A 14,522-nucleotide genomic window follows, 5' to 3' on the forward strand; every position below is an offset into this window, starting at 1 on the left:
ATATTCTGAGTTTACTAATCAAAACCTTCCTTTTGCTCCATCTATTTTCAAGATGTTTCTTTCATGACCCCTCAGACCAGAAGAAGCTCAATAAAAGCTGGCTTCCTTACAACAAAACAACACACAAAGCCCTTTGGGTGTTTCTATCTCTAGCGATCAACTCAACCTCCTCAACCAGGCAGATCGTAGCCTACAGCACAGTTACCTGCTCCCTCGTCTCCCAGAAACTCTGCCTGCAGGACATCAAACTCTTCTCCCTCAGCATCAATCTGAGCCAGGCTTGTTCTGCATTTTTCAAAGGACTGCTGTGTCTGCGTTTACATTTGTTCCGACACAAAACCAAGCTGAAAACACATTCAGCAAGAGGACACGACAATAACTGTGATGCCTGTTCATTTTAATGTATTTGTTTGTGCTTAAGAAGACGGTGGCTGAAAGGTCACTGGAAGGTCATGGTGAGCTGTTTCTCCTGCACGTCGAATGGATGTATGGCGTTCAACACAAGCAGCGCGTGTGAGTTAGTAGCTGTGCAGTATTTCAATGTCTGAGAACTGGATGATTTGAACTAAGGAGTAAAAAAAATACAGAAACAGGTTGTTCCCAGGTGGATTTTTGAGGTCAGTATGACCGAAATTTAGCATGACTTCTTAAAAATGTTTACAATATTACAAAACATCCAGAGATTGGCTGGTTTTGGGAAAATTGCAAATGACTGGTTGCCTTTCAGATGTTCGTGTCACCCTGGCATTTTGACAGATGTGCTCCTTCTCACAGGGAAAATCCACCCATGGATGCTCTTACGCCGTTAAAAATCACCTGTCTGTGATATTAAATGTGCACAATGAGATATTTTGTGGTATTGCATTTCAAATATACTGTTTCACTTTTTTTTAGGATACCCATTTTTCCTTAACCTATTTCCTACAGTTCCCAGAATGCCTTTAAACAAGCCTGAAATTATTATAAAAAAGACAAAGTGTGGCTTGTTGCTGCATTCAGGTCTACTAAGACTGATTTCAGTGTTTCTTTTTACATATTACAGTATTTTTTTTTTGGAATGGGGACTGGTGGTTCCCAAATGTTTTGCTAAGTTACCCTTTAAAATTACTTTGTAGTTGCACCCCCTCCTCACAGGTTATATGTGTCAATGAGTGGTAAGAAGTTTAACCAAAGAGTGATTTTCCATGCACATATCGAATCATTTGAATAGTTTTGACACCTGAAATCTTGTATTTATAGTTCATTATGCGCAACAGAATTATATTTTTACTCATTAATCATTTTGGGGACCCCTCAGATTTATCTCGGGGCCATTTAGGGAGCCACCTTCCCAGGTTGGGTACCACTTTTTAAACAGCTAAGAAGCACATCCCCATTGTAGCAGTGCTGGAAATATCTGTCCACAACATCCTGGCATCAATGTTTGTCCAACAACACACCACCAAACACCAAAATCAATCAAGAAATGTGTCCAAATACCATTTTACCAACAGTGTAAGTATTTGGGGTGGATTTTCCCTTTAATTCACATGATAAAGTCAGAGCATTCTTAAATATCACACGCTATGATAAAAGTGTCAGGCTCATAGATTGTTCCATAGATGATGAACTAACAACACAAGCTATCATGTTGAGTTGACTAATTTTATCTGAGATCTGTCTTGCTTTCATAGTGATGATACTTTTCAAGTGGAGAAACACTTTCTCAAGCCAAATTGTTTTTTTTACTGTAGGTCTCAGGTCTTTTAGTGATCTATCAATTATGTGCTTATTTTGTTTCTGCTTTCTAAAAACCCACAGTAGCTATGGATACATTTAAAAATGATTGAACGAGTGAATGTATTCAAGAGCTCTTTTTTATTTTGTATTACTTGTTGATGTTGGCTGAGGAATATGCTGAACTCTGTCACTAACACATTGGGCAGGCCAATCCAGTTATCTCACCCACCCCGCCTCCATGTTTACAGGTTAGATTTGCAGCTGCTGTCAGTGTAGTAATGATGGTGGAAAATTAGACAATCCACTCATGGGACAAGTGAGCACTGTCAATCAAATAGTAGAAAACCAGTAGAATGCTTTACACAGTTGATGGTATTGATGCGCACTGTGAAAAAAATGTCCATCCTAACAGAATTTTACACGTCTCGCTAGTTGTCTCTGAGTATGCTAACAGTGCAATAGCAGAAAAAGCTAACCTACAGTAAGAACCTTACCGTACCAAATGTAAGGGTTTACAGTACTAAAAAGTATGATTTTATGTTTAATCAAAAAAAAAAAAAAGCTATCAACAAGATTAAATGAATAAGTACATTTCAGTATTTTCACTGTATTTTAAGAAAGGGCTGACACAATTCTGAAGTAACTTTGATGCTATCTTTTTGATCCCCTACCGTTAGCATCAAAGTTGTGTCACTTGATCCAACAAAACCAAATAATTAGCATTGAAAACTACAGAAAATATTTAATCTTCTGTACTTAATTCCTTTTGAACGACCATTTTTATTTTACATCACATAAACTAATGAACTAATTTCATAAATCAAAAGGAATAGCTTATAACTTTGATCTTTTTAGGCACCACAAACAATATAGGCTAGTTAGCTACAGCTAGAAAACTAGCTAACTATGCTGTTCTACATACAGTAGGCTAGCTCACTTACTACTACAGTACTGTAGGCCTATACTACAGCATATGTAGTAATAGTATACATAAGCATTGTGCCACACATGCTGTATATATCAGTCTTCAGAATGAATTCTTACTGTGGTATAAATTTAAAATGGCTCCAGTTAGCATTGGATTAATAGACAGCTCTTTTACTTTACATTTCAGTACCCATTTTTTTGTTAAGATGGACATTTTTGAGAATCTGTGTGATCACTTTGACAGGACTATCATTGGTTTTCTTGTATGCTAGAGTCTGGATGTGACCATTCTTGGGAGAAAAACAGTCTGATTTTACTAAGTGCTTGAACTAGATATGGTGTAGGCCTTTCCAGACTCTGGATGGATGCTGTCAGTGGTAGCTGGTTTGAACTGTGATGCTCCAAAGTTGGACACTGATGGAGCCACTGAAGAGAAACTTTTTATGTGGTGGTGAAAAGAGAGTGTATAAATTGTGAATAAACTTTGAAATTCTATTCATTGTTATTTCACTGTCTTTTTTTTTTTTTTTCAGTGTACATTTTAGCGCCTTTCTAAGAATGACAAACAGGTTGTCATTATAAAGATAACAGTGCCTTGAATACATTTTTGGGTAACATATTTCACTTAAATCCAATGAGGAACAAAATTGAAAGTTTTTTTTTAATTTGGTAAAGCAAAAAGAAAAAAAGTGCATGGAAAGAAGGGGGAATTGTATATAAATAAAACTATATCTTAAAATAGTGTGCTATGAAAATATGATAAGATATTAATGATAGTTGTTAATGTGTTTTCTTGCTCCTAGTGTATCTTAAGACTTAACACAACAGTCCACATTCTTATATGGTGAGTCCACTGCTGGCCAGAACCCGCTTGGTTGTCTTACTGGTCAGCTATTTTCAAGACGAGATGATTATTTCCTACCAGAAGGTTCGTCCTGAGGTTTTCTCAGGCACCAAACAGTACGTGAATAAACACCAGCAGCAAAACCACATTCCAACTCATTCCTACTTCTGAATAGTCTTGTTTAAGAGGCAAAAAAACTTCTAAAACATAAGCAGTGGTTCAGAAGAAATCTCTTTTATTGTGTTTATTTGCACTTCAAACTTGCTGGAATGGTTATTTCCCAGATTCTACAGACGTTATACATTACTTTATGTGCAATCCATCTTTAGTTTGATGTAGCCATACACCAGCAATGCCAGCAAGAGCGCCAATGCTTTAACAGCATGCACTTTAAGAGGCTCTGGAGAAAAGGGCTCACAAATTAAAATGCATAGTACTGTTTTCTGTCATGAGGAAAATTCACTAGTTGAGAGCCAGCAAACGTCACATATCCCATTACATTATAGATTAAGTAATTTTAGTAGCATCATTATATTTTTATTTAAATTAATATTTATTATTGCAGTTGCACACACACACAGCTTTTATCTTTTAAGTGTCTCATTTTATTTATTTATTTATTTTTTAAGTTAAAGTTAAGTTAAAATGATGTATTGCGCTGTGCCAGAAGTTAAGGAAGTTTCTCCTCTGAACCAGCATGTGGTGGAGGCTTTGAATATAATGCACACCAGCGAACAGCATTCTAAGCATTTACAATGTGCCAGTGAATTTGCTGCAATCTCAAGGGAAAACTAACACTCAAGAAGTAGGGGAAAGAAGACTTTTGAACAGTGCTTCCATTAGATGACACATTATGTTTTTTGAAAAGTGAAGTTCAGGAAACCTACAGTTCTTTTCAGTCCACTTAGTAAAGCTAAATCTCTTCCTGATGTGTTGACTGCTAGTCCCAAATTACTCACAAAGGGGCCTTTTTCTCCATATGGATCTGAAAATAAAGCCACGTAAGACATACCCTACCCCACCCCCACTATCTGACCTAACAACCATGCTAACCCCCCTGCTCTTACACAGGCATTTCTTGTTCTTTCTTAATTGGCACAGCAACTTCTCACCACACTCTGTGCTGAACTTGGTTGGCCATGTGTGAGTGACTTCTGCTCACGTTTCTTTGTGGTTGTGCAGTCTAATTGTGTTTATGTTTGGAGGGAAATGATAGGCTCCGCTGCATGGGGTGAGCTCCAACTGCCATTTAAAACAAGCAAGAACTTGAGGGCAACAGGAGGCTCGTTTACATGAGTATACAGACGTGCCACATTACTTTTTAATTGAAACTTTCTCAGCAGACACAAGAGCATTGTTGAAAACTATGATGTTTGCATGATAACATACCCAAAAATAAACCCTCTGGCAACAAAAGAGTGTGAAAAATTATTCCCTAAGATACAACTGACATAATTTACTTCCTCAGGTTTTTTATGTATTGTACTCATATTACATGACACCTGGATGAACATGAGCATCACTATCAACATCTCATGCAGCTCATGCTTTCTCCAGATGGCAATAACTACATGTCACTGCTCTCCTCCTCCTTCCATTCAAGTTTAGTCTGTCTGCTTTTTATTTTTTGTAACCTGAATTCTTCGCATGGCCAATAAATAGCAGGAGGGGCCCTCAGCTCGAGCAGTCCCACTCTCCTCCTCTTCCACTCAGCATCTGTCTGACACCATGTGGACCCAGGCCAGCGCTCTGCTCCTACTGTTTGCCTGCTGCTTTCGACCAGCTGAGGCTCAGAACGACGGCAGCCGAAGACAAAGCATCTGGGATGACCCCATCCAATTCAAAACCAAGGAAAATGACTTGTGCACCATGATCGTCACCGGCCAAAGGGAATACACCAGGCTGAGGCTGTCGTGCCAGAGCAATGAGCGCTCCTATTGGTGTGAATACGTGGGCAAGCCTTACACCTGCCGCTCCTACAACAAAAACCCTCGTCACTTCTTCGTCCAGATGATGTGGGGCCTCAGAAAGCTCCGCAATGCCTGCCAGGCACCAAGGCAGATCCAACCGCACATGTGCAGGAAGGCAACTGAAGAGTCTCAGATGGTCTTCTCATCTGCCTCCTTCTCCCGGTCATGGCCAGAGGATCCTTCCAGGACAAGCCCGAGACCACAGCCTGCAAGACCTCGACCTACTGCACCTACAGGGCCTGATTCTGCAAGGCAAACTTCCACAAAAGCCAGTCGCGTCTCACCAAGCGTAAGGATCACGCAGAGAACAAGCCCACAACCAACGACACCTCCCGAGGAGAGCAATGCTAAGAGGATAGCTCGGCAGTACTGCTGGAGGTCACTGCAAGGCATCTGCTCATTCATCATTGGTTTGTTTAGGAATTAACGAGGAAGGTGAGTTTCAGCACTGGGCCTCTTCATTAACACACAGCCTTTATTATGTTGTTACATGACTAATCTAAGTGTTCTGTGTTGGAGTGCAGGATTCAAGTTTGCCTCCAGCATTCATGTGCAAAATTCTTTTTTCCTCAAAATACTGATGCGCATAATTTACAACTGTATATACAATCCCTTCCTCTGTTATATTCACAGATTTAAAATTCTGATGAAGATAGCTTCTGATGTCTGATTAAAGGCCCCTGGGAGGGAAATTTCAGACCAGAAGTTTGTTCGTCCATGGTAGAAGAACTGTAGCGCTCTCTTCAGGGGAAGAGGTGGTACTGCTGTGACGTCCAAAGCAGGATTTCTCAGTGAACTCTGCATGCATCATCTTCCAAATGTAACAGCAGAAAAAAGGTCTTAATTGTGTAAGAACAAATGTTTTGCAAAATGGTTCACACAGTGTGCATACAACTACTACTAAGAGGGTTTTTGTAGCTGCATAAATCATTACAACAATATATGTGTCAGGACAGGAGAGTCACACAACTCATTGGTGTCACTTATTTGTATTTATGTTTGTTACTTGTATATAATCTTCTTGCATCACTTAATATTACCTTGAATATCACATTGCTTGAAAGACCATGGTTTTTATTTTGCTCTGAAAAAGGCTGTGATTTCTGTACTGGTGTATTTGACAGGAAGATATGATGAATGTGAAAACGATTGTGTTAAATAAATAAACACTATTCTCAGTTACTGTGTGTTGAGTAGCTTTATTGTGCCTTCTTGATGACAACAACTACAAAAAATTTGCAAAAAGTTAATTGTCCTGAGTTAAGTGAGATTTGATAGCATAAAAATAGCAACATTGGCTACGACTGCTAGTAACATTATGTCTTAATAGTGGAATTAGCTGCTGTACCATATTTAACCTTTGGGTGCCGCTGTTGTTTCAGTTAGACAGACCACAAAGTTCAGTCAGTCAGTGATTTTCTCCAAGGACATCTGGCTTGTTCCAAGATATTTCAAGTCATGTTATCTTCAGCACACGGCAGTAGCATAAGGTCGAATGAAGGTTTTAAAAGACTCAGAGTTATTGGCGTTTGTTTAAAATCAAGCCTTAAAAGTGAGGTTTACATAAAGCAGGTGGTGCTTCCTGAAGCAGCCAAAACAGATTACTTTGAGTCGACACAAATCTAGTGTTTACAGGTTTATGCAAAAATACAACTGTGATTATTTTAAATACGTTTTAATTAAGATGTCACAGTGCATGAGACCATGAGGAACAGTGGTCTGTGTAATTTTAAGCAAAACTATCTCACTGCACTGGTTGTTAAGCAGATTTAGATTTTAATAGTGTAATTTACTTTGATTTGCCAGAATTATTTCTATAGTTTGATCACAATTACATGTTTAAAAAAGAATGCATATAAGGCTTCTATAGTATAATCTCTAGTTCTGAGGTTTGCCTGCCTTTACAAGCTTTACTGGAAAAAAAAAGCTTTTACAGGCAGTGTGTTTGCTCAAAATACCTCTAAAAGACTGCTCTTTCCATGGCTGACTCATGTGAAGTCAACAATGTTTGCAAGCCCTCCAATCATGTGTGCAGTGTGTGCACTTGTGCAGCTATCCTTGTGAGGACGAATTTGTGTTTAAGACGTTTGGAGTGAGGACATTTTTTGGCTGGTCCTCAATTTTAGACACGCCTTCAAAGGGCTGTTTGAGGGTTGTGGTGGTTAATGCTAGGGTAAGGGGCCAGGGAATGCGTTATGTCAGTGAGTGTCCTCACAAGGGGAGAAGTATGTGTGTGTGTGTGTGTGTGTGTGTGTGTGTGTGTGTTAATGTGTGTTTGTGAAGGGGAGGGGAAGGCTCTTTCTGCAGCAGCGTACTGTAGCTGCAGGTGAAGGCAACTCTCAGCTCTCAGGTGTCAGGACTGTAAACCGAAGTTTACTCTGAAAACTTCAGGTGAGTTAAATCATTCCTGTTTCATCTGCAGTGCCACCTGATTACTAACCTAATTACTTTGGTATCAGTGAAGTGATAGAACTTGTACATTAGTGGTGGCTGCGACTTGCTTCAGTATTCTTTATTACCTTTATGTTATAATACATATATATTCTTGTTGTAAATTTAAAGGCCTACATGTCACTTATCTAATGAAATTCCTTGTGGTATAACGGCTATATCTCTGTTATGTTAGAGAGTGTGTCTACACTTATGTAATATTGTCTTTTTTACTTTATATGTACTATGACTGTTTCATCCTAGGCTTCTTTTAAATCAAGGATGAAGACTTTCTTTGCCATGGGCATTTTTTAATAAATGTTTGGGCCAATATATTAACATCACCATGATTTCTTATTCCTCAGAATCTTTCGAATTACTCCTTAAGAAATGTATTTTCATTCTCTATTCAAATTCCAATTATGTGACTTTTTGTATTGCCTTGTGTCTCACTCATTCCTTTTCTTAAAGCCTTTTTATGTCTTATGTAAAGAATGTCAGATTGCCTGGAAAGAAGCTATGCTAAAAATCTTACCTTGCCTTTCTGTTTCAGAGTCACTGTCTTAAGCCTTGAGTACCCACACAATGTCTTCACAGGAAAATGAGCCATTTCCTTCTAAAACGTAGTTATAATAAGGGATTACAATGTCTCCTTTTAAAGCAGGGAAATGAAAGGGATTTAAGTTTCGACATCTAAATCTGAATTTATCCTCGTGCAGGGTGTGTTTTGCTGATTTCATGGCTCTCCTCACCAATGTCACCATCCTGCTGGTCCTGGCTTGTATTTCCCATCAGCTGATGTTGAGCAGCTGTCATAAGAGCCATGGACGGAGAGGAAGAGGGGTGGACAGAGGACAGCAGAAGGACAGGCCAGGGCTAAAGCTGGGCCGTCAACCCAAATCCGTCGCTGCACGACCAATTAAGGGCAAAATGGTCACCAAAGACAAATCGGAGTGTTCCTGGGCAGCGACAGGTGAGGACCTCTTCATCCTGACAGTCACCTGCAAGAAGGGCGACAGAAGGTTCAGCTGTGAGTACGTCGCCAGACCAGCTGTGTGTCCCCAGTACACCTCCAACGTCAAACTTTACTGGAAGCAAATGGCCAGGGCGCTGAAGAAGCAGAAGAATTTGTGCCAGGACAGTAGTGCGTTGGTCAGGGCAGGTATGTGCAGAGGAGCTGCCAGAGATGCTCATTTCAGACTCCGTGATGCACGGAGGAAGACTGACTCACCTTCCACCCCACGGCCTCTACCCAGAGCTGTCAAGTCCTGTCAGCCTAACAACAAGAAGCTGGCAGAGGAGTACTGCAACGACGCCTGGTCGAGTGTTTGCACATTCTTCTTTACTATGGTGCAGGATTATGATTGCTGAGGCAGCAAAAAGTGAAGAACTGAAATAAATTCAGCTCTCTATGCAGTCTCATCTGTACTTAATATAGATTCTTCACAGATATATTCTCACAGAATACTTTCAGTAGATTGTACTCATTTGAAGTATTTCTCCACATTGTTAACAGGGGATCTATCCCTCAATAAATGCCTTTTCTATCTATCTTTTGATGTTGCCCATGATTTGTCAGTTGCCCTTTCCCTCTTTGTGCACATTTTCATGTCAGTAAATGCTTATTTTCCATAATACTCTTTTTATCCTTGATTCAAAAAACCTACTTAAACAAGCAACCTGTCTTGTCCTTTCAAAACAGTTTCTTTTATGTCAAAGCCCCTTCCTGTCTTTTCCAAATGTGTGCGCACATGCTGAAGGTATTTGCTGGGAGATTAGCAGTTTGAGCATGTTGGGTATTGACACAGTAATTGAACCAGAGTGATTTTTAGAAGCCTTGCCCTGCATACTTTGGCACGAACAAGCCTCTGACTCCACATTCTCAGTGTGAAACCATTAAAACATCACATGCTCAACTTGCAAAATCAAAGTAAGGGAAGCGGGGTCTTGTTAGGCATACCAGATAACTAACAACAAAAATATTTGGCATGAAACTTAAAATTTTAGATTATGTTTGGCATTTATACAGGGTCATTACACCATTCCACTCCATTTCAGTTTCAGAATACAACCTTGATTCACAGTGTTGATCTGCTGCTTTCAACATTAACTTCATTACCGTCTGACATGACTGTCAATGTACTGTAGCTGGCATTGCTGCACAGGGCTCATCAATGGAACTCACTAACCTTCAGTGGTGGTAGAAGTATAAATCATTTACTTACTTATAAAAGCAGCAATGCCACAATATAAAAAATACTCCACTACAAGGGCAAGTCCTGGATTCAAAATGTAATTTGAACACACAATATGTAACATATCTGCATTAAATGTCTACAAACGATGACCTTTCCTATATATTTTGTTGAGTTGTGTACTTACATTATCCCAAATGTTTCCAACAAGGTTCAAACCCAGACAAGTCTGTAATTTTGCTCAAGGTAACGGTGCATTTCATTTGGCCGCCTGTCAATGGAAACACAGGAAACACCAGATGAGTCAGTGAACGGGACTTAATGTAACATCAATAAAACTTTGATATATTACCTCGTCTGCAAACATGCTTCAGTCACATCTGATAGATTTTCATCTGCAATGGTGGCTGTTGAACACTAAAGACAACAACTCCCATGAGCCCACCCTACTTCATGACATCATCACACGACGTCTTTTGTTATTGTTTGATTGAGAGACACAACATGCTGTGCCTTTAAGTAAAAGTTCAGAAGTATCAGCAACAAAATGTATTTAAAGTCAAAAGTAAAAGTATATTATTATTGGATCACTATTATTGATGTAATGATATTTAAGCTGGACTTTAAAGCTGTTGCTGGTCAAGATGGAGCTAATTTTAACAACAGCGTGAAGCGTCAGTATGAACATTCAGACAATCATACAGAGATTTCTGAGCAAGAAAGACACACAACTTTCTCCACCCAGCAGCTCCAACAGAGTGGAACAGAGCAGCCCTGCAGCATGCTGCGATTTGAGAGGGGGTAATGACTCTCATTTTTCTTCATGATTTCAGCTCCATCTCCTGCTGTAACATAATGCATTGCCCATCAAGTTCAGACCCTCTGCAGGTTGCATTCTGGGCGATGCAGGAAATCCCGTAACGTCAGCTGAGGCAGACGGAGCAATGTGGCTGCAGCAAAAAGTAAATTAGAGGGCGGTCACGAAATAACTGCAGGAATGCAGAATTTAGATGTACATTCAGAGGAGTTTTCCTTCCAGCGACACCAGCTGCTGTAAACACTTTGAGTGTGCCGCGCAGTTTGTGAAATGTGATGCAAAGCAGTGCTTTAACAGAGCTAAATTCCTATAAAAACATCAGAAGGGCCGAAAAACACCTGTTCATTCTCAACTTAACAGCTTTGTATATTTGATTAAAGACCAACTGCAGTGTTCACGTCTGCTGAAAACGGTCTCGCATTAGGCACCAACCGTCCTTTCAAAGGCCAGTAAACCATGACAAATATACTACACAGGACATGTTGACGAGAATTAAGAGTTCATTGTCAGCAGTGTTTTAAAATGGTGATAAAATAGCTTTTATGCTCCAATACACAATCATTTTTATGAGCAAAAGTGCTTCTGCCTGCACTCATTTCCTCGAGCAGCTCAATAACCCCCAACTGCTCAGTGCTGCTACACTCTGCCCCTCAGAATAGCAACTATGTCCAGCAAAAAGACACAAAATGAACTGCCGTCCAACAGCATACTGTATGCGTCAGTGAGTGGACAATCAGGTCATGCATTTGGATGAAAACATCCAGTAAAGTGCTGCATTGTGAATATATACTGTAGTTAATGGTGTCCGAGATGCAAAGGTGTTCCTCTATGTTGTTGATGTTGTAGAGGCTTAATGTAATGTTGCAGTGTGGTTCGATTTAGGCACCAAAACCATTCGGTTAAGTTTAGAAAAAGCTCATGGTTTGGGTTAAAGTACATTTACCTATGTACTTGTAAATTATCCTACATATGTAAGTCAACGTTCATTTTTTGTTTTGTCTGACATGAACCTGGTTCTTCGGTGAAACTGCCGTGTTCGGCCTTGTGACAGATGTTGGTATTTGACAACCTGGGAGCGATAACAGTCTTTTACATCCACACCAGGGAAGAATCTCCACGGAGAAAATGTCAAAGGATAATTAAATGTCCACAGTTATTGGAGGAACATTTCTGATGATACAGCAAAACATCAAGCTATTGTAATCATTGTGAAAAGAGTATTTATTGATTTTTGGCTTCCATCTTACTGTATTAAGGTCAGGCTACGTCTTGCATTGTCACTGAATTGCACGGGACATAAATGTGAAGTGTGGATTTGTCTAATTTGGATGTAATTCCCAGAGACACAGACCTGAAAATGCATTGCTGTCATCGGTCATACTGGGCAGTAGATATTTAGGACTGTCAGTGACTCTTTTGAGCTCCTGTTGGTGAGATTTTTGTATTAAAAATGTTTCTGGTAAGCAGTGTTGCTCTGTGTTGCTGTTGGGTTTAAGGTTTAGCACTTCATGTTACTTTAAATCTCTTCATATCCTTCAGTATTTATGGGCTGGGCCAAAACATCCATCCTCAGTGGCCTTTGGGTGGTGTGGACTTACAGGTGGCCTGACCGCCTGTGGCTCCTGATTGGCTGAGAGATGTGGGCCTTGGTCAAACTGAAAGTAGGGAGAACGCACTCCGGCACGACTGACTCTAAGGAGATTTGGCACAGTGTGAATGTGTGTGTGTGTGTGTACAATCAGGCTTACATGCTCCCATGAATGCCTTTGTATGTGTGTGAATGGGCATTTGCTTTGTAAAGAGCTTTAAGCTTGGTGGAGCCAAGATTACAAAGACCTGAAAGGAATTAATGAAACGCCACAAATATCACATTGTTAGTGTGAAATGAGACTGATAAGTTTGTGGTGCAACAAGGAAATCAGCATCCACCTGCACTGCGACTGCAACTGGCCTATAACCGACAAAAATCATTAAGTCACATTTTCATAACAGAGACGAGTGAGCGACTGAATTACAGCAGAGACTTCTGCTAAGGAAGTGATATAACCGGACTGAACTGTGGAAAAACTCTACACCTCCATCATTTTGGATTAGAGAATGAAATGTGACACTGCAGGCTGGTTTACAGCAACTTCCTGCAGTGGAAATGAGCGTCCAGCACAAAGCACGGTGATTTATGACAGTCACAACTCATAGCCACTGGCCACATAAGCGCTGAGTCATTCCTACTGATTAACGACTGTATCAGCCACCCAAACTGTAGGCGTGTCATAGCAGTGCTTTTGTGCTGTAGCACAGTTCAGACCTTAGCTGTTGCACCTATTAAGAAACACATTAACACAAAATTGAGTAATAAAGTCTTATCTTTATTGTAGATTAATGAAGCTTAGCAGGAGTTCAATCAGGAAGACTATCCTCATGCTGACTCAGTACTTACAGTCTCTCTCCCTTCTCCTGTTCTGCTTCCTTCATCAGCTGACCATGGGTGCTTCACTCTTCTTGTTAAACCAATCATATCTCTCCACGACCATGAGCCCATCATCTCGCTGCTGTCTCATGCTTAAAACAGTCATGTTCTTCTCTGCCGGTTGTCATTTCAGTCAAATCAGTGTGGCCCTTCTCCATCCTCATTCACCTCCGGCCCTCATTGCATTCAGCACCCATTTGTCCGCTGAGCTCATCAGAGGTCCTGCTCCATCTCACATCCATCCTCATCTTCAGCGTCTTCGTTCACTGCTTCGCCACCACCATCAGGGGGTTGCTCTGTACATCCCTACCCCCTAAAGATGATGTTACGGTGGGGTCTAATCGGCATAGACTCTTCATATTCTTGAATTTGATTGAAATGTAAATCCTATACTATGTGGTGCCTTTGTTCAGTGTGCTTCCGGATGTGCTTAAGACATTCACATAGATTCAGTTTTGTTGAAATTGTATTATTTTTATTTTTAGAGGTTAAATTTCAGTAGGGTTCAATAAACACAAGCATTAAAACTGGAATACTTCAACTCAGCAGGTTTACTTCATTTAAATTAGAGGATTCATGATTAGAGTACTACTTATTTGTTACTTAACATATGTTTAATATCTTTTCCTTATTTTACTGTATTTACAATAGTCAGGAGCACAATTGACCAAGTGGTATCAGTGGCCTTGAGGTTAACTGGGACTCCCCATCAGCAGTCAGTTAGAACTGAAGAAGCCCCTCACATGAGAGCTGAAAAGATTTCCTGTATCCACAACCGAGTCCAGTTTCCCCAGATTCAACCCACCTTGGATTACCAGGACCTGGATGACTGAGAATCTTCACACACACCAGTTCAACAAGTTGGGAAATCTTATTGTGATACAGTTTGTCAAGGAAGCTGCTGAAAAACCACAGTCAGTCTGAAACACAATAATATAGGAGTTTAAAAGCTCAGACAGCAACAGAAGAACAAACGTTGCTCCTTATCTGAATGACTATAACCACACAGTCCAATTGAGAGTCGTTTTGCAGTGAATTGGAGTTAATACACGTCTGCAAAGAGAGCATAATCCTCTACGGAAAAACATGCCAATACATGAAAACATTTTCCAGCTTGAAACTTAAGGTGGTTTTGGAAGACGTAACACAACGT

General features: G+C 40.1%; 3 protein-coding genes across 16 annotated transcripts in view; all 3 read left to right on the forward strand.

Moving 5' to 3' along the window:
- The window catches only part of prom1a (prominin 1a), a 77,246-nt gene extending 74,105 nt beyond the window's left edge, over window positions 1–3,141 (forward strand). For all 14 annotated transcript variants that reach the window (XM_076738356.1, XM_076738360.1, XM_076738357.1 and 11 more), the window contains one exon: window positions 53–3,141. Coding sequence is in view for 1 of the 14 variants with exons in the window: in XM_076738364.1 (XP_076594479.1) it covers window position 53 (1 nt within the window). In the remaining 13 variants the exon portion in view is untranslated. The remainder of the gene's footprint in view (window positions 1–52) is intronic.
- A 2,077-nt stretch (window positions 3,142–5,218) lies between these two features.
- Window positions 5,219–6,141, forward strand: fgfbp2a (fibroblast growth factor binding protein 2a). The gene is made up of 2 exons (XM_076738381.1): window positions 5,219–5,895; window positions 6,094–6,141. The coding sequence occupies exon 1, from the start codon at window positions 5,219–5,221 to the stop codon at window positions 5,885–5,887; it is 669 nt and encodes a 222-aa protein (XP_076594496.1). The 3' UTR covers window positions 5,888–5,895; window positions 6,094–6,141.
- A 1,627-nt stretch (window positions 6,142–7,768) lies between these two features.
- fgfbp1a (fibroblast growth factor binding protein 1a) lies at window positions 7,769–9,441 on the forward strand. The gene is made up of 2 exons (XM_076739481.1): window positions 7,769–7,851; window positions 8,610–9,441. Exon 2 carries the CDS (start codon window positions 8,629–8,631, stop codon window positions 9,259–9,261), a length of 633 nt encoding a protein of 210 aa, XP_076595596.1. The 5' UTR covers window positions 7,769–7,851; window positions 8,610–8,628; the 3' UTR covers window positions 9,262–9,441.
- The last annotated feature ends 5,081 nt before the right edge of the window (window positions 9,442–14,522 follow it).

Source organism: Chaetodon auriga, chromosome 9 (assembly GCF_051107435.1).
Source record: "Chaetodon auriga isolate fChaAug3 chromosome 9, fChaAug3.hap1, whole genome shotgun sequence".
NCBI lineage: Eukaryota > Metazoa > Chordata > Actinopteri > Chaetodontiformes > Chaetodontidae > Chaetodon > Chaetodon auriga.